At 44.7% G+C, this 20,374-nt stretch overlaps 1 protein-coding gene across 1 annotated transcript; it reads left to right on the top strand.

Annotated features, from left to right (window-relative positions):
* Window positions 1-5,229: 5,229 nt before the first annotated feature.
* Ankrd40 (ankyrin repeat domain 40) lies at window positions 5,230-19,306 on the top strand. Its single transcript, XM_021643117.2, has 5 exons — window positions 5,230-5,616; window positions 11,362-11,510; window positions 11,838-12,320; window positions 15,685-15,866; window positions 17,048-19,306. The coding sequence occupies exons 1-5, from the start codon at window positions 5,483-5,485 to the stop codon at window positions 17,192-17,194; spliced, it is 1,095 nt and encodes a 364-aa protein (XP_021498792.1). The 5' UTR covers window positions 5,230-5,482; the 3' UTR covers window positions 17,195-19,306.
* Window positions 19,307-20,374: the final 1,068 nt, after the last annotated feature.

Below are 20,374 nucleotides of genomic sequence, written 5' to 3'. Positions count from 1 at the left end.
TCCGAGACAAAAGAGTTTCTCTGTAGCTCTGGCTGTCCTGGTCAACGCTGTAGACCAGGTTGGCCTCGAACTTAAGGCCTCCCGAGTGCTGGGAGTAAAGGCTTGAGGCAAAAGAGGCTCCTCCCTGTGTGTTGGAGCATGCCTTTAATCCCAGCGTTTGGGAGGCAGAGGCAGGTGAATCAGTCCGAGGCCAGTTTAATCTACAAAAACAAGTCCAGGACAGCCAGGCTACACAGAGAAACCCTGTCTCGAAAAAAAAGGAAAAGAGAGAGCCAACTCATGAAAGTTGTTCTCTGATTTCTGCTTCTACATGCACATCCACACACACAGACGCTGACACATACAATAGAATGTAATAAAAGTTTAAGGTTAAAAATTGGAGGTCAGAGCCAGGCACGGTGGTGCACGTCTGTAATCCCAGCACTCTGGCAGGTGGAGGCAGGCAGACCTCGTGATTTCGAGGCCAGCCTGGTCTATAAAGTGAGTCCAGGAGAGCTAAGGCTACACAGAGAAACCTTGTCTCTAAAAACAAAACAAAAAATTGGGAGTCTGGAAGTGGTGGCCTATGCTTATAGTCCCGGCCCTTGAACACTTGGGAGGCAGAGGCAGGGAAATCTCTTGAGTTTGAGGCCAGCCCGTTTTCTGTGTAGGCAAGGACAGCCAGGCCTACACGGAGAAACCGTGTCCTCCAAACCAATCAACACCAACAACAAAACCTCGGCAAAACTCCCTCTGTACCTCTGTTTCCTCATCTGTAACAGGGTTTATGTGTCCTCATCAGTGTTAGTGAGCGGGTTAAATGAACCGATACACAGCACATTGATAGAGAAGACCCAGAGGGTTTTTGGTTCCTTTATTAGAAAGGGAGAATGAACTTTTTTGTCGTCAAAGGGTAAGAGTCAGCTCCCTGTGGAACTGACTGAGGAACATGACAAAGCTCCAACCATGCAAAGTGGAAAAAAAAAAAAAAAAAGAGGCCTCAAGGTCAAGACTGACCTTGGTCAGCCTCCCAGTGTATTCCCCAACCAGAAATCTGAAGAGTTTACAGTTAAGGAAAGAAAAAAAGTTTCAAAACATGAATTTGATAGCATTGATGTTGAAGGTATGTGGTAGGGGAGGAGCTTCTGAAAACATTCTTTGAACCTTAGGAACAGAAGCTAGACTACAATGGGTTGAAAAATTAAAGGGAAGAAAAGCTAAAAATACAACACTTAGGAAGCTGAGGCAGGAGGCTCAGAAATTAAAGGTAGTCCTTGGCTACACGGTTAGAGGCCAGCTTTGGCAGAAGGAGAAAAACCAAGGCCACTTCCACTACTCTGCTGCAGCCTTCCAAGGTCACAAACTTAAGGCTAAATTACACCTTTTAGTCCTTTCTTATCCGTTTTGCAGCCCTTGAGCCTGTGAGTCACTCATCTCTAGCCCCGCCCACTCCATCCCTCTTCCTCTCTCTCTAGTCCCTCCCACTCCATCGATCTTCCTCCCGCAGGTTCCAGTTATTCATCCTCAAGCCCCTTTGCGGCTTTCTCTCCATCATTAGAATTTTGAGTGTTCTTCAGAGTTCTGTCTGGCTGTCTTCTCTCAGTACTCACCAACTCTCTTGGGACTATCTCTTCCGTTTCCATAACTTCAGCTGGCACCTTTTGCTGATGAGTTTCAGATCCGAACCTCCAGCTCAGCTCTCCTTTCTGAATTTAGTATTCATACCAATCCCCTTTAGTGGGCTACTCCATTTATATGAAAGTCAAAAACAAACAGAAACAAACTACACAACAAAACAGAAAATAGCTTTGTAGGCCAGAAGTATAGCTCCAGGGCAGAGAGCTACCCTGGCATGTGTGAAGCCGTAGATTGGATCCTTGGCACCAAAACAGACAAATAAAAAGAAAACCAAATATAGGCCAATAGATTTTAGTTAATCGAAGGCTAAGGAGATAGCTCATTCAAGTGCTTGCCAGGAATGGGTGAGGACCTAGTTTGGATCCTGTCTTAGTTTGCTCCCAACCACTACCACCACCACCACCACCACCACACACACACACACACACACACACACACACACACACACACACACGGTTTTTCGGAGTAGCGTTGGCTGTCCTAGACCTTCCCTGTACAACAGGCTGGCCTCTAACTCAGACATCTGCCTGCCTCTGCCTCCTGAGTGCTGGAACCCAGCTCTTCGTTTGTTTTCTGTTGCTAAGATGAACACCACGACCAAAAGCAACATAGGAAAGAAAGGGTATATTTCATTTTTCAGTTTGTAGTCTATCATAAAAGGGCGCCAGGGCAGGAAGTCAAGCAGGGCAGGTCTCTTGAGGCAAAACCACAGAGGAACGCTGCTTCCTGTTGGCTCGCTCTCCTGGTTCAAGTTCAGTTGTCTTTCTTTTTCTTTCTTTCTTTCTCTTTCTTTCTTTCTTTCTTTCTCTCTCTCTCTTAAAATTTGTATTTGTTGTGTTTTGTTTTAGGTGTATGTGTGTTTTGCCAGCATGGATGGATGGATGTCCACCGGTGTGCATGCTAAGAAGAAGCATGAAGAAGTCAGAAGAGGTTATTCAATCCCCTGGAAATGGAGTTACATATGGTTGGGAGCCACCATATTGGCACTGAGAATCAACTCCTGGGCATTTTTAAGGGCAGCAAGTGCTCTTTAACTGTTGACTTGTTTCTCTAGCCCCCAATATAATCATTTTAAAGAAAGAAAAATAATTTTTTAAAGATTTTATTTATTGTATGAGTCCTCTATCTGTATATAGTCTTGCACAACAGAAGAGGGCACCAGATCTCATAGATGGTTGTGAGCCACCATGTGGTTGCTAGGAATTGGACTCAGGATCTCTGGAAGAGCAGACAGTGCTCTTAACCTCCAAGCCATCTCTCCAGCCCAAGAAAAGAAAATTTAACAAACTCTTATTTTGTAAACAAAAAGAAGACATAAATTTTGGAGTGCACCTAATTTATGTTGCTGCTTCTGCTGTTGATTTGTTTGTTTGTTTGTTTGTTTTCCCCATTTCCGAGGATGAACCCCAGGGCCTTGTTTGGGTAAGTACTCTACCACTAATTGATAGCACCAGCCCACTACTATATATATATATATATATATATATATATATATTTTTTTTTTTTTTTCCAAACAGGGTTTCTCTGTATAGCCTCAGATGTCCTGGAACTCTGTAGACCAGGCTGGCCTGGAACTTAGAGATCCACCTGCCTCTGCCTCCCAAATGCTGGGATCAAAGGTGTGCACCACCACAGCCCAGCCACTACTACCTTTTCTTTTCTTTCTTTCTATTTTTTTTCTTGCTGTTGTTATTGTGGATGTAAACATGTGTTTGTTCCCCACAAAGTAGGATGTGGGACCAATTCAGATTGTCTGAAGCAGCAGACTATTTGCCTCATGTGGGCGCTGAGAGGGGCTCTTTGCCAGCCAGCTACAGATAGTTTAATTCTGAGGACTCCAGAGGGGGAATAGAGGACATTGCCCAGCGAATGTTGAGAGAGCTCTGAGAAAAAAGAAGCCTATTGGTGCTTTTCCTCCTCTACTCCACCTGATTCCTACTGATGCAGTTGGATGGGAAGAAGTTGGAGACATCCTGAGACAGTGAGTGGAGTTGCTCTAAGGAACCCGACCACCCTAACCAGCAAAAAGTAACCAAAGAGAATTCGTCCCGTCCTCACTAACCTTTCTCTCCCACCTGGTATTGGTGTTAGAAGCGATTGTGGTGGAGAAGGGAAGAAGAGGCATTAAAAAGCCAACATAAAACAGTATAAAAAGTAATGCCTTCATTTGGTTTTTGAAGCCTGGCTTCTCTGTGTAGCCTTGACTGTCCTGGACTTGCTTTGTAGACTAGGCTGGCCTGGAACTCAGTGATCTGCCTGCTTCTGCCTGCTTGAGTGCTGGGATTACAAGTGTGCACCACCTTGCCCGGCCACTACTATCTTTTAAAATTGCCTTTCTTTCTTTCTTTCTTTCTTTCTTTCTTTCTTTCTTTCTTTCGACAGCTTCCATGTCTTTCCAGGTTGTGTTGATCTGGGGAACCAATGACAATCACATTAGCCTCAGAGGAAGTGCCATGCTGGATCTGAGAATTAAATTTTAAATTGGGGAAACAAACAATAGTATAAGCTCAAGCAGCGTTCCAATTTGCCACTGGGGTCAACTTAAATGTTTAGTCAGTTGCTATTCATCACTCCCGGTGCGCAGTGCGTACTTCGTGAATTATTGTATCATAATAAACAGACATTGCTTTTTCTTAAACAGTAACAAGACAAATGCATGCTGTGCCCCCTTGGCAATCCCGAGAAATGGCAATAAAGACTCTATACCTAAATTTATCCCTTCCTAGTTCATCTCCTCTTTGTTCAGGCCGTCCTCCCCTCCCCAGGGCCTTTTCCTTAATCTCACCCCATCTGCAAAGTTCTAGCCAGTGGCCACATCAGGGATCTATCCAAGGCACCTGAGCTCAGCAAAACTATTTTCTGTTTCTCCCACTGGGTAATAGATCAGTGCCAACAGAGGCTCTGAGCCTCATTAGCTAGATTAGGCAAGGAGTACTGCACACTGCTGTTTATAAACACACCAAAGCTCTACCCTCAGTGCCTAGGTTCGGGACCTAGATGACTAAGCGCTTCCTGTTCCCCCTCTTTCCTTACAGGACTTTTAGAATAATTACTTATAATTTATAAAATACAATGAGTAGCATTTTATAAACTATAAACAGTGTTCCTTTTCATAAAAGCCAAGTTAGAAATATTTCTGCCTAAAAACGATAAGGGGTAAAACAGTAACAACTGAAATAAATATTCTAGCTGAATGGTCCCAAGCACTGACAAAAATAAAGAATAGTGTCATCCATCTCTGCAAATAATGGGCATATTATAGTAGGATCGTTTTCAGCGCATTTCCCGTCCTGCTGGGTAAAAATTGGCTCAGATAGAAAAAGACCTAACCAAACTTGGGGGAGTGGGGGTGGAAACCCACCAATTATTTTTAATGCCAGCTAAACAGCCTGCTCCAGAGGATAAGGTTTTTCTGGCTCTCAAACATGTCGGGTCCCTCCGCCCCGCAACTATTCCTGTGTCTGTCCTCCTTGGTGGAAGCTGCTGGGTGGGAGGTCTAAAAATAGCCAATGAATCACAGCAGATAATCCAGTGCAGCGGTTACGTAAACAGCCGGCCGGGTGGCGGGGCCGCGGGTCGGAACGAAAAATATCTGGGTCAATGTTGTCACACTGAATAGGGTCCCCCGGAGCCGGCTTTCGGCGGCGCGGCGGGGGAGGAGGCCTGGGCCTGCGGGCAGCGAGCAGCTGGGGGTCGGCCGGCGGGCGGGCGGGTGCACAAGGCCCTGGGTCGGGCGCGGGCGGAGGCGCGAGTGGGGCGGGCGAGCCCGGCACTCCCTCCCCATGGCCCGGAGCGGGCCGCGGAGGCGGCGGCGGCGCTGACAGGCTCAGGGCGGGGCGGCCGGGGGCCCGGGGCCCTGGGGAAGATGAGCGCCCTCCTAGAGCAGAAGGAGCAGCAGGAGAGGCTGCGGGAGGCAGCGGCCTTGGGGGACATTCGGGAGGTGCAGAAACTGGTGGAGAGCGGGGTGGATGTGAACTCCCAAAATGAGGTCAACGGCTGGTAAGTGGCGAGCGGGGGAGGCCTAGGGTTCAGGGCTGCTAGCTCGGGGAGTGGAGCAGTCAGCCGTGACCCAGGACGCAGGCTAAGACGAAGCCTGGTACCTTCAGGCCTCGCAAGTTGTGCCCTTTCGAGACTAGCCCTGACCCCTTTGCCTCGTGCAGTCAGGAGCACATCTTCCCCAAATCATACCTTATGTGGTCCTCCGCGGCCAGGTCCCTCAGGGACACTGTAGCCCACGCCATCCCCCGCGCCCCTTGGCTAACTTGGCCCCAGTGGTGATGCTAAAGGCTTTGATTCTCAGCGACGCTGCTCTGGATTTCATCTGGCTTGAATTATTTTGCCCTGGGCGCTTCTGAAGAACACTTCGTGCAGAGATGAAAGCATAAGCAACCGATCAAATGCCAGTCTTAAAACCAGCACGATTTCTTTAGCCAAGACCAGGAGAAAAGAAACAACAACTGCAAAACCCCAACACTTGCATAATAATTTTGCCCCTGTTGTTTCAACACAACAGTGATCTGCTGTTGCCTACAGCTGCCAGTTGAGAGGAGACTCATTTGTTTGCCCTGTAGAGTGTTTTGTTTTCTTAGTACAATTTCCAATAGAGAATTTCACCCCCAGGCTTTAGATGTCTGCTTGCAGATTGCCTCCTTCCCAATTAAATAAGGAATCTCATTTTAAGATGTGATCAAATTCTTTAGTTTCGAGTTACCGAATGCGGTATTATTTTATGCTTTTTTTTGGCACTTAAATTTACATTTTATTTAATCCAAGTAATGCTTAGCCTCTTTTGCTAGTTTAACGTTAAAATGAGTTTGAACCCCCCACCCCCACCCCACGCCCCTGTAAATCTAGTTATGCATTTTGGAACTGAAAGGGCACTGAGGAACATTTGAACCCCAGACAATGTCTTGCCGTGGTTGCACAATTGTTAATATGATATCAGAGTCAGAACTGAGGTTTCCTCACTTCCTAAGAAACCTACCTTGCTCCTTTCCGTAAAGAAACTTGTCCAGATAGCTGTCTGCAGCCAGGAGACAGTGGTCACTACTTTCTCCTCTTGTTTGAAGCGTTTGCAATCAAAACACTTGTAGTTGTGTTTGCCTTGCCCTGGCATGCAAAAGCTGTGAATTACTGTTCTGGCACTGGGAGGCAGTGTTTTACAGAAGAGTGAGCTGGGCTTGCTGCAGGTTCTGGCTGCCTAGCAGCGTGGTCTTGCCTAAGTCACTTTCTTTTCCGGTTATTTCAGAAGTGTTGTTATTTATTGAGATGAAGGACAGTAAGTAGCTACCGTGTATTACTGAATGTGCTCTGTGGCACAGGATGGGTTCTAAATACAGCACAGCTCACAATTACCGGGGAACATAATTATTGTTGTTCTCTCCATCTTAAAGATGAAGAAACCGAGGCCCCAGGGAAATTAAGTAAACCGTCCAATTTTCAAAATATTACTAAATTTAGGATTTAATAACTCTACATGACTGTTAGTCTTTAAATAACTGGTAGAGCTGAAAATGAGTTCAGCATCTATCGGACCCCTCAGCACAGTGCCTGCCATGTACTGATATACAGTGATGGTCAGGTGAGTCTCAAGTAATATGATGAGGCGTGCTTTAAGTGTAATTCCAACTCCAATCAATTCAATCCAGGAAGAGTGGATTTGTAGATTTCCTTTATCCTGCCTTATGCTCTTGGCCTAGTGCTTTGAGTCCTCTTCTCTGCCTCTTGTATGACCAGGCCACAATGCAGTCCTTTTTCCCTGTCTCTCCTTCACACCATGTTCAATAGTCAGTTCTGCTGCCTCCAGGTTCAGATAGGATCTGACTACCGCTCACAAGCTCTACTGCTGCACTTTCATACAAAGCCGCCACCACGTATCTTGCAAGATAGTTGCATAGCCTCCTTAGTAGTCTCTTTGCTTACACTGCAACCTTATCCCTGGCTTGGAACAGTTGGATCACTTCACTCACAGTCCTAATGGCTCTCAGGTTACTCTGAGAAGAAGCCAGTTTTCACTCCTTTACTTGACCTTCGGGCCTCGTCTCATTTGAGATTTGCTTCCTTGTTCACTTCTTTCCATTCCCCTGGTCTCCTTTTCCTGGGATAGCAGCACAGCCCCAATTCTAGACTTTTGCACTTTACCTTCCTTCATGTCTAGAAAGCTTTTCTTCCATATACCCATGATTTGTTTACTCTCTGCTCTCATTCACATCTTAGCTTGATGTAAGACTTTTCCTTGGCTGTCAGTTAAAACCTGTACAACTCCCCCCCAAACCCTGCCATTCCCTAATCTCTTACTCTGCTTTATTGTCCCATATGCTTAATATCCAACTAGTATACTACATAATTTGCTTATTTGTTAGCTAATTACCCCAGCCTCATTGACTGTAAAATTAGTGAAGAATGTTCACAATAGCAGGTTTTTCTTTTTCCTTTCTTCCTTCCTTCCTTTTTTTAATATTATTTATTTATTTATTTATTTATTTTGAGACAGGGTTTTTCTGTGTAGCCTTGGCTGTCCTGGACTCACTTAGTAGACCAGGCTGGCCTCGAACTCACAGAGATCTGCCTGCCTTTGCCTCCCAAAGTGCTGGGATTACAGGCGTGCACCACCATACCCCGCTTGCACGCACTCTCTCTCCCTTCCTTCCTTCCTTCCTTCCTTCCTTCCTTCCTTCCTTCCTTCCCTCCCTCCCTCCCTCCCTCCCTCCCTCCTTCCTTCCTTCCTTCCTTCCCTCCTTCCTTCCTTTCTAGACTGGTCTTGCTTTGTTGCCTGGGCTGGCCTTAACTCTTGTCCTCAAAGTTACCTTCTTCCTACCCTAGTCAACTGAGTAGTGTAGACTACGGGCAAACCCCACTGTACCCAGATCCTCAGGGGATATTTTGAAGATTAAATGAGTAGAGCCTTTAGAACAGTGTTCAACATGTAAAATATTATGTTTGTGTTAGCTATTGTTATTTTCTTATTATTAGGCAACATGATGGGAGACATATAAAGTTACCCTGAAAAAAAAAAAAACAAAGCTCTTTTCAACATTAAAAGCTAGACTGTGACTGCTTGCAATTCTTGGTTGCTCAGTAACCACAGTTTCAGCAGTGATGAATGACGCCCAGTTGATGAATGATGCCCAAAGCCTCTGGTCTAAAATCCTTCTCAGCCCTAATGGGATATTCTGACTGCAAATATAAAGTTTAAAGAGTTGAAGTTCAAAAATAGAGTTTCCACATCAATTGTAATTCAAGTGTCATGTGTTCCCTTTGGCTGTAGAAATAAGTATAATGGTTTATGAAGAAGTTGGAAATACAGCCTGGCTGCAATGGTTGTGAGTTATAGCTGCCCATAGGCACTTGGCTGTAGTCTGCAAATGATGGTCACTCAGGGTACAGGGTGGCTGGGACATGCCGTGTTCGCTTAACCCCAGTTACATGGTGATGCTCTAAGCAGCTGCTTTGTCCCAGTGTCTGTCTGACCAACTCACAGTGAATTATTCTTTCACTCTCTAGCTTGCCTCTACCAGCAAGTAAGAACTTCTTTCCAAAAGCGAGCATATTTTTTTTCTCAGCCCGGCCCATTCGGTTTTGAGTACTCACTTATTGTAATTAATTCACTTTACAGACCTATGCCACAGAATTCTCCATACAAACCCCTCTGAGCTTCATTTTGCTCAGAATCAAGGAAAATTTGGATCCCCTTATGCTAAGCAATGTCCATTTTTATCCTGGGTTCACTAATTAAGTAATAAGAAATAAGTACTTGGGCTGGAGATGTTGCTCAATGGTAGAGTGCTTGTCTAACATGTGAGGTCATTGGTTCAGTCTCTGGTACCACATATGCATGCATGTACACACATACATACATGTGTACACACACACACATCCAAATGCACACACACACAAGTACCTGTATATGTCAAGTAGACCCTTCTGTTCAGCCTCTGCTGGGGATGTGGCTCAGTGATCAAGCACTTACCTAACGTGTGTGAGGCCTTGAGTTGCAGCATCACAAAAGAGTTTTAAAGCCTCTTCCCTGTTTTTCCTACATGGGCAGTCCTTTTTGTCAAAGAGTACACTAAAGGCACCTAGATGGCGAATGATAGTGTAGGCTGTCACTTTAAAACATTAGCAGCTCCCATCCAGTCATTCGGGTTAGAGTTCTCTAAGTCATTAATGTAAAGATAAGCAAAGCAAATCAGCTTTTCCTTGAAATGAAGTAAAGGTTACAGGTGGTTGTATTTCTCAGAGCCTCTCTGCTGAGCCTCTGCTCTGTCCATTATCTCATCTGGGTTTGGCTCTAAGGTCTGGAGATGCTTACCTTGGTTAAATTAGAGAGTTGGTGAGTGAGGATGTTCAAAAGGGGAAATGAATGAGGAGTAAATGAGTCCAAAATGGGAAAAAACGTATTTTCCTTTCATAACATGCATTCTGCTTTGCACCTGAGGATGCAACCAACTTCTGTTAAGATAGCATGGATACTAATTAAACTTCTATACGGTATTAAAGTAATACTCCTTTGGACTACACAGCACCTCTGTGTATACAATATTAAATAATCCTGCTTAAGTGAGGCAGTTCTGTTAGAAAGGTCTGTTCTTGAACCATTTTGCTTGTTGGTACCCTCGTTTTCAGTGACTCCAGAGTAAAAAGTATGTGTGCAGTGTTTCATTTGATCAGAGGAGGATATGTTTGTAGCCTTCTGGAGAGATAGAGAAAAGCCAGCATTTTGAAAAATGGAAATTTGGAAATTGTGTGTGTGTGTGTAGGTGTGCATAAGAAAAGGGAGTAAGCAGCTAAGTTTCGCAGTAGTCCCTACTGTAGTAATGACAGACACAGCCAAGGAGCTGTAGATAGGAGATGGGTATTAACCTGGCAGCATTTACTCTTTGACTGGCACTTGGTGCACATAAAGTTTTCATAGTTTCTAAAATAAAAGAGGTAACACAGAAATGTGTTTTTAAAGAGAGCAAGACCTAATGGCTGTTCCTGATAGGGTAGTGTCCTGGAGTGTCATTGCAACAGCAGCCAATAGTCTCTAGAACCTTGGAAACTGAAGCTCCTGGGATAAATTGATGTTTCCTGTGGACTAGAAATTAAAACTTTATTTATTTTTCAGTGCTAGGATTAAATCCAGGTAGGTTTTGTGTGTTCTTGGCAAGCATTCAACCACTGACTTACAGCACTAGCCCCAAGAATGAAACTTAAAATAAAATATAAGAATATTAAAATACGGGGCTGGAGAGATAGCTCAGCAGTTAAGAACACTGGCAGCTCTTCCAGAGGACTTGGGTTCAATTCCCAGCACCCACAGGCAGCTCACAATTGTCTGTAACTCCAGTTTGAGGGAATCTTACACCCTCACATAGATATACATGCAGGCAAAACACCAATGCACATAGAATATTTTTAAAAAAAGAATATTAAAATATTCTTACTGGAGATGGAGGCCTCTTACCATGGAGCTCTGTCTGTCCTGGAACTCAATATATAGGCCAGACTGGCCTTAAAGTTCACAGATCTGCCTGCTTCTGCTTCCCAAATGCTGAGACTAAAGGTGTGTACCACCATGCCTAGCTATATTAATGTTTTGATCATCTGCTTTGTGAAATGAAAAACTGAGATTGCTAGCCTAGATTCTGGGCTCTAGCTGAAGGCTAACAAGCTTCTGTGCATTTACTTACTGATGCTTACAGTTTGAAATCTGAATCACCTTTTCTCCTTTTCAGTCATTTTCTCCTTTCTTTGGGACAGGACCTGTTTACACTGGGCCTGTAAACGCAACCATGGGCAGGTGGTCTCTTACCTGCTAAAGTCAGGGGCTGACAGAGAGATTCTGACAACCAAAGGAGAGATGCCGGTGCAGTTAACATCAAGGAGAGAGATCAGGAAGATAATGGGAGGTGAGTCTGGGGAGCCTTTAGGATGTGGTGTTGGTGGCCGCCTTGATGCTGATCAGATAAGAGGTCTTATTTTCCTAAGTTGGTTACTATGTCAAGGTTGTGATTCCATTTTTTTAGGAGGCCAATATTATAATTTTTTTTAATTTGTAAAATTGAACACAGTAGAAAATATGGTAGTCATAAACCTAATGAAATGTTTTCTTCTCTTCTGATCTGAAGAGGCAGTAAGTCCTGATCAAAGTGTTAGTCACATCTCGGATGACACTAGCTTCCACCATGCTCCTTTTTTTTATTAAGTTTTATGCTCTGTGTTTTTCTCTTTTTAAGTGGAAGAAGCTGATGATGATGACGAGCTCCCCCAGCTGAAGAAGGAGCCGGAACTGCCCTTTGTTCCCAACTATCTGGCCAACCCAGCTTTCCCTTTTATCTATACCCCCTCAGCAGCAGAAGACTCCACCCAGTTGCAGAATGGGGGACCCTCCACCCCTCCAGCGCCACCCCCTGCAGATGGCTCTCCTCCCTTGCTTGGTCCCACAGAACCCCCTCTGCTAGGGGCCTTTCCTAGGGACCACACCTCTTTGGCACTGGTTCAGAATGGTGATATTTCTGCCCCCTCTGCCATACTCAGAACACCAGAAAGCACAAAACCTGGTCCTGTCTGTCAGCCACCAGTGAGTCAGAACCGCTCCCTGTTCTCTGTCCCATCCAAGCCACCTGTGTCTCTGGAGCCTCCAAATGGGACATATGCAGGACCAGCGCCAGCATTCCAGCCATTTTTCTTCACCGGAGCATTTCCATTTAATATGCAAGGTAACGCCTTAACAGCAAACAGTCTCCGCAGTTGGGGTGTACTTATAAAACTAGGGGGAAATCCCAAGATCTGTCTAAGGAACTCTCTTCACTTGCGATTCATAAAATGCATACATTTGCTTTAAAATATGAAAATATTTTTCCTTTTCTGTCATTCCTAAGAACAAGAATTTTCTCACATAACTATAGTACAGGTATTGAATTTAGGAAATGCAATGTTTATTTAATATTGATCTAAACTGGCAGTCCATATTTAAATTCTGCCAGTTGTCTTAACAGTAGATATTGTACTTAGTTATTATGCCATTTTATTATTCCTTAATCTGAAATATTCTACATCTCTTTACCCTTTGTTCTCTTTCTCTTTTTGTTTTGTTTGGTTTTTTAGACAAGGTTTCTCTGTGTAGCCCTGGCTCTTCCAAAACTCACTCTGTAGACCAGGTTTGTCTCAGACTCAGAGATCTGCCTGCCTCTGCCTCCCATGTGCTAGGATAAAAGATGTGCGCCACCACCTTCTCTTGCTTTTAAAAGAAAGATTTATTCAGGCTAAGTGTGGAGGCATGGAACACGCCTTTAATCCCAGCATTCAGGAGGTAGAGGCAGGCCGATCTCTGTGAGGTTGAGGCTAGCCTGGTCTACGAAGTGGAACTCTATGCAGTGAGTTCCAGGACAGCTAGGGCAGTTATACAGAGAAACCCTGTCTCAAAAGCAAAACAAAACCAGAAGAAGAAAAAAAGAAAGAAAGAAGATTTATTATGGAGTTCAGTAGTTAAGACAACCTGCCACTCTTGCAGAGGACTCAGGTACCATTCCCAATATCTACATTGTCGCTCACTGTCTGTAACTCCAGTTCCAAGAGATCCACTGCCACCTTCTGCATTATAGACACATGATTCCCATACATATATCTCCATCTCTCCGCCCACCCCACCTCCCAATTACTCTTGACCTCTGTAATTTTAAAGGATTCAGAGAAGTTATTTGGTAAAATATGGCTTTCTGTCATTTCTTCTTTATTGCTTGTTATTATACTATGAAAAGGACTTTCAGAGACTAGAGAGATGGCTCACTGGTTAAGAGCACTGGCTTCTCTTCCAGAGGACCTGGGTTCAATTCTGAGCACCCATTGTAGCTCACAACCTTATGTAATTCCAGTCCAGGCAATAAAATAAAATAAAAACAAATCTTAGTAGAGAAGGACTTTTCCACAAATCGAGTCCAGAACAGCCAAGGCTACACAGAGAAACCCTGTCTCAAAAACAACAACAGGACTTTTCCTTCTCATTTATAGCCATACAAACTTACGGATTTGGGGGGTTTTGTTTGTTTGGTTTGGTTTTTGTGGGTTTTTTAGGTATGGGTGTTTTGACTGCATGTATGTCTGTATATCACGTATGTGTCTGCTGTCCTCAGGGACCAGAAGATGGTTTTGGATTTCCTGGAATGAGTTACAAATACTTGTTAGCCACCATGTGGATTCTGGAAATTGAATGTAGATCCTCTGGAAGAGCAGCCAGTACTCCTAACTACTGAGCCATCTCTCCAGCCTGGGCTCATGATTCATATTATATTTTGTATGTTGTAATTTGATGCAGTCATTCTTTTGATATTCAGATTCTTCCTTGCTTAGCCAGTGGGAACCCCTTCAAGCTAATTCTCACGTTCTGTGGACACGTCCCCATTATTCTCGGAGCACATCCTTATTTCTAGTGTGGCAAGATGTTCCTGATTTATTCTGTCATTGTCCCCACACCAACACTGCAATCCACTATTTCTCCTAGGAGTTCTCGTTCTTTTGGGCAGAGAATTTGATGTAGAAGCCAAGATATGGGCACTAGGTGTCCTCATTGTTATAGGTGTAACAGTTCTAGGCTTAATTACAGATTAAGAAAAGGGAAAAGAAGGGACATGAAAAGGGGACAGAGGAAAAAAATAGATGTATATTGTTTATATACATATATTGACATGTATATACAGCTTCATGTGTATATTTCTCTTTTTGTGTGAGGGTGTGTTTGTTTTTTAGCAGGGTCTTACTATGTACTTATGCCTGGTTCAAAACTCACTATACAGAACAGGCTAGTGTTGAGTTCACAGAGATCCACCTGCGTCTGCCCGCCAAATGCTGGGATTAAAGGAGTGCACCATCATGCTAGGCTGTCTGTATCAGTTGAAGAACATTAGACATCACAAATTCTTACAGACAACTCTAATTCCAGTAAAATCCACAGTGTCTGCTGTACATTTACTTTTCCTTTTCACCTATAATTAACTTACTTCCAGCTGGGTGCTCTGGCACATGCCTGTAATCCCAGCACTCAGGAGGCAGAGGCAGAAGCAGGTGGATCTCTGTGTTTGAGGCCACCCTGGTCTATAAAGCAAGCCCAGGACAGACAGGGATACACAGAGAAACCCTCTCTCGAAAAACCAAAACCAATTTCTTTGTTTTAATTTTTAAGGTTTTATTTATTATTTATACAACATTCTGCCCGTACACCAGATCTTACTATAGATGGTTGCGAGCCACCATGTGGTTACTGGGAATTGAACTCAGGAACTTTTGGATGAACAGCGAGTGCTCTTAACCTCTGAGCCATCTCTCCAGCCCCAAAACCAATTTCTTAGTTTTGAAAATATCATGCTATTATACCTGCTATTGCCAGTAACCTATGATGCTGTGAGGAATCCCTACTTTAAGAGCAAGACGGAATTGCCAAATGGATGTAAACACTTGGCTTGAGTCATCTTAGCCCCCCCGGGCTTGGGGTATAAAGCTTTTTTTTTTTAAATTAATTAATTAATTTATTTATTGAGACAGAGATCTGCCTGGGATGAATTGTTTTGGTGTTTTGAGATAACGTCTCACTATGTAGTCCAGGCTGTCCTGAAACAGATGGTTCTTTCTCCACCTCCTATTGCTGGGACCATAAGTGTGAGATGCAATCCTGCCTGGCTCCTTTACTCTTTATTTCAAGGAGTGTTATACTTTCTAAGTAACTTTAGATCCGTAATCGTTGAATGCTGTCAGAGTTCTTCATGTACCACATCTTGCCCCTGCCATCTTTCTGACCCTCTTCTTTCCCTACTCGTGTAACTGGTACTCAAACCCTTCTGGAATCTTTCCCTCCTGACATCCGGTGACAGAGATTAGTGACCCTTGTGTGGCTGGGGTGGCCATTCCTGCCCATTTTTTGCTTGGTGAACTGCAGCGGAGAAGACAGTGCAGGAAACTGTGCTAACAGAGCCAGGGATGGGTGTAAGCAAACTCTGCTGACCGACCTAGGTTTTCTTGGTGAGTGAAGCAGACCTTAAATTACACATGCTGTGCTACCCCAGGCATTACCATGTCTCTCTCTTCTTCTAGAGCTGGTACTCAAGGTGAGGATTCAGAACCCATCTCTTCGAGAAAATGATTTCATTGAAATTGAACTGGATCGACAGGAACTCACCTACCAAGAACTACTCAGAGTGAGCTGCTGTGAGCTGGGTGTTAATCCAGACCAAGTGGAAAAGATCAGAAAGTTACCCAATACTCTGCTAAGAAAGGTAAGAAAGGCTGTTCAGTATGAGTGGCTGCTGTTCACATTTGGAATATGCCTTCTTCCTTGCTTATTGAGTCATAGCTGAAGGGAAAGCCAGCAGAAGAGGGCTAAGGCAAACTGAGGCCAAAGCTCAGTGGTAAAGCGTGTGCTTGGGTCCAAGTTCAAGCTCCAGCCTAAATGTAGTCCACATGCTTTCTTTCTTTGTTTGAGTCCACAGAGACCCTGGTGTACTTACTCATTTCTTTATTTATTTTGAGACTTGACGTGTAGCTGTAGCTGTTTGGTATTTATTATGTGTCCCAGGCCAGCATTAGATTTAAGGCAGTCCTCCTGCCTCTGCCCCTTGAGTTCTGGGATTAAAGGTTTGAGCTACCACACTCTGATACTCTGGCATTTTTGAAGGTTGGAAGATAGCAGGATGTTACACGTGTCAGTTGTCCCATATTGGCCTTAGTGCTCTGTTAGTGTGTGTTCTGTGTGTGAGGAGATGAGCACCTCTGGGCATCTGTGTGACCCGCAAGCCAGCTATGGGTTTTCCAGCATCAAGCTTCTGCTTTCTCTGAGTTCTCGAGAAAACTGAGGCCCACCTGCCTGTCCCTGTAGGGCGTTCTCATCCTGCAGCAGACACTGTTAGGGCTTTCTCCATCTTGTCCAGGTTATATGTGGGGACTGCTGACTGCTTAGCTGTCTCAGGGATTTCGCTTTCCTCCTAGACTAAATATGGACCAAGGCACTGGCATCAACCCAAACATAGACATAAACTGTTTCTATTAATCTGTTGCCCTCCACTAACAAGATGGCTTAGTGGGTAAAGGCACCTGCTGTCAAGTCTGATGACCCGAGTTCTATCACAGGGCCCCACATAGTGGAAGGAGAGAACCAGTTCTCACAGGATGTCCTCTAACCTCCACAGATACAAGCATGTACATACAAAACAAACAAACAAACAAATAAATGTACTAAAATAGCTAAATGAAAAGAAATTTATTTTTGTTTGTTTGTTTTTCAAGACAGTTTCTCTCTGTAACAGCCCTGGCTGTCCTGGAACAGAACAGGCTGACCAGGCTAGCCTCAAACTCGCAGAGATCCACCTATCTCTGCTTTTCAAATGCTGGGATTACAAGCATGTGCCACCTCGCCTGGCTTGAAAAGAAAGTTTTAATCCATTGCCTTGTTTTGTTTTAGGACAAAGATGTTGCCCGACTCCAGGATTTCCAGGAGCTGGAGCTGGTTCTGATGATAAGTGAGAATAATTTTCTGTTCAGAAACGCTGCATCCACACTGACTGAGAGGCCTTGCTACAACCGGAGAGCTTCAAAATTGACATACTAATGCAGCAGGGACTTTATTACTGAGTATTGTGACAGTGTGTATCACCTCTGGGCCAAAGGACAAGCCATTGATCCCAAAGCCTCAGATGCCCACAGGGCCCCTGGTGCCACTGCGTGTTGTACACTAACATCCTGCCTCAGCAGGTGGGAACCCCGACCCCCAGCAGCGGTGCCACTCTTCCAAGCCTCTTGGTGCACAATAAACCTATTGCTGACTCTTGGAACAGCTCAAAAGTAGTCTTGAGAGGCAGAAGCCAAAGGTACGAGAGCAGTGTTTTCTGTGCAAAATCTAGAGAGCTGTCGAAGCAGAAACTGAGTGAGTAGACCTATTTCTAGCCACTCCTGTTGACAGTGCACCTGAAGGACCAGGCGCACTGCTCTTGGTGTTGCATGCTCATGACGCTCCTGAAATTTCAAACTGACTAGGGAGGAAGACTGGGGAAAGCAAGCACAGGTACTGACTAAGGTATTCTGGTCTGACCTGTGGCTGTGAGGTTTCATATAGCATATTTATAAATGTTACTCAGGTTTCAAGTATTTAAAAATAGTTACCTAAGTGTAAATAGGCTGTTAACCAAAAGAGCTTCCCCTCCCCCAGTTTTCTTTTGTGAGCACTCATGACTGCGCTGTCTCAGGGCAGTCATCTTTGCATCTCCTCCCCTCCATAGCCACTAGAGGGCTCTCTAATGCTTTCTACAGGAGCCACTACCTTTTTCCTCTGAGGCCGTTCTGTCATCCTTGTTTAATTGCACCATTCAAGAAGAGCACAAACACTCTCACTTCCCACCAGAAATGAAAAGCAGTTTTTGAGCCTGAATTTGTTGCTGTTTTAAAGGTTATTGTGGGAAACTGAACTAAAGGAGTTAGCATCTTTATTTTTGTAACAAAGATAAAGGTTATTTTGGAAATTATTAGGATTTTTACATAACTCTGAACTCTGTTGCTTTTGTAAACAAATTGTTCAATCTTAGGAATCCCCGTCACCTTCACAGTCAGTTGTGAGTGCCTGATTAAACTCTGGAGCACAGCATATGAATCCTTTCCAATTGTCAGAGAGTCTCCCCTCCCCACCCCACCCCCCACCCCCGACATTGGTAAAGCTGAAAAGCCTCCCATTTGCTGAAACCAACAGCTTAACCTTAGGAACAGGACCTGGCCCACAGACAAGGAGAGCAGGGCTGTTGACAGGGATCCCTGCCGTCTTAGGCTTTCTCCCCATAGTGCCTATAGTTTCCAAAGAAACTTAACCTCCTGACTATCAGTTTTATTAGAACATTGCAGTTGAGTGGAAACATGCAGACATCAGTGGAAGAGAGTGTCGTGCTGAGGGAACGGCCTCCCACTGCTGCCTGAGTGCCGCAGTAAGGTTGAGGTGTTCTTCAAGGCCAGCTTCACAGGGTCGCTGTGTGACAACTGAATCACACCCACCCCTGGTACCACTGGCGACTTCCCCTCGTAGACTGTTTGTATAGCAGAGTGGCAGTTCCTCACCGCCCGTTCTCCCAAGTGCTTTAATGAAGAAACCTCCCTGTGTTTGAACCAATCAGAAACTATTTTATCTAGACGTTCTAACCTGGTTTTTTTTTTTTCCATAATTTGAAAAAAATTTAGTTTACTGATACGAATGAGTGTGGTTCTATCTTGGAAGAAATAAATTCAGTATTAATTCATGTCTAAATTACTGGGGTTCAAACTCCTTCAGCTACTCCCAGTTGATTGGAGATCCTGAGAAACAGTGGACACTGCCTGGGAGGCGGGCTACAGAAGACTGCTTCACAGTTCAGGAGCAGAGTGACCAAAGGTCTCGGTGTCCCAAAAGGGGGGGCCTGTGCTTTGCTGAAGTCCTGTGGTCAGTGTCTCTGGCAGTGGAATGAAACTGCACGGTTGAAATCTTAATCTATGCATTCAGAGAAATATTTTTATATGCTTTGTGTAATTTATAACAAGGGGTTTTCTTTTAAGCTTTGTTAACTGAATGCACCTCCCCTCTTCCACTGCATATTTAAAGCATGTGTTCACACTGTGTGTAAACATTCATGGAAGACTTTTCCTCGTGTGTTGTTGACTCTTCAAACATAACAGGTATTACTAAAATTAAATGTTAACTGACCAAGCCCATTTTCTGTCATTTTTGTCCTTGGAAACAGCATTGTGTTCTAGTTACAGAGGGTTCAAATGGCCCTAAAGACCCATGGGGCTGACACTGTGGAGAAAGACCAGCTCCCCAGCTGAGCCTTCTCCAGCCCACTGCCTCTGGCTGCGGCTCCAGCAGCACTCACGCCCTGTCACCCATTGGTAGCATCTGGAGATGGATTCTGTGTGGCATCTTCCCCCTTCAGTTCACACCAGCCACTTGGTTTCCGTGGAGGCACTGAGGCAGCTAGATAGAGGTCATTCCCCCATTAACCACAGTTTTTGATTACCCTATTTACTTGACACAACTGAGCATCCCCTGTGGGCTCTCAGCACCTGTCACGGCCTCAGTGAGTCCAGAAGCAAACTCTCAAGACAGGAGAGGAAACAGCCTCACACCTTCAGATCCTTAGCTGAGAAGGATGGTGAGTCTCCTGTTGGCTTAGACCACCTAGCGCCTCACAAAGCAGACGTCATGCCAAATTGGCCTAATAAATCAGAGAGCACAGCAGAGACCTTTTCTTAGCACCAAGGAGAGGCAGAATAATTTGGGCATTTGTGCTTTCATACTTGCTCTATCACAAGGATGGAAGTTGTCTTCCATATACTCATAAACATCCTGGGCAGAAACAGCCTGCCCAAAACAAAAGGAAAATGTGATTATTAACCTTTAACAAATGGTCCTGCAGCACAGGCCAACCCAGGGCACATAGAAAAAGCAGATCAAAGGCGCCATCTCCTCGGAGACTGCCAAGCACTTAGGGTGGGGAAGAAAAACAGCCAAAGATGAGGGTGAGAAGGCTGAGGAGGTGACAGAAGAGCTTCTTTTCGAGCAGAGCCCTGGAACTAGGCAGACTCTGACTGCAGAAAGTAAGTGTTGGCTTGTTCAAAATGGCTCCGGGGGCCAGGAAAGCAGGGGCCTGGGACACTTGACCTTTCTGTTCATCCGTATCATCTGAGGAGAAGGAAAGACCCGTGGCTTCTCTGGTGAACAGGCATCTAATGGAGCCTGGAGAGCTCACACTCCCTTTAGCCCTGGAGGACAGGC

This window comes from Meriones unguiculatus, chromosome 7, assembly GCF_030254825.1.
Source record: "Meriones unguiculatus strain TT.TT164.6M chromosome 7, Bangor_MerUng_6.1, whole genome shotgun sequence".
Lineage (NCBI taxonomy): Eukaryota > Metazoa > Chordata > Mammalia > Rodentia > Muridae > Meriones > Meriones unguiculatus.
This window is presented reverse-complemented; position numbering and strand designations above follow the sequence as displayed.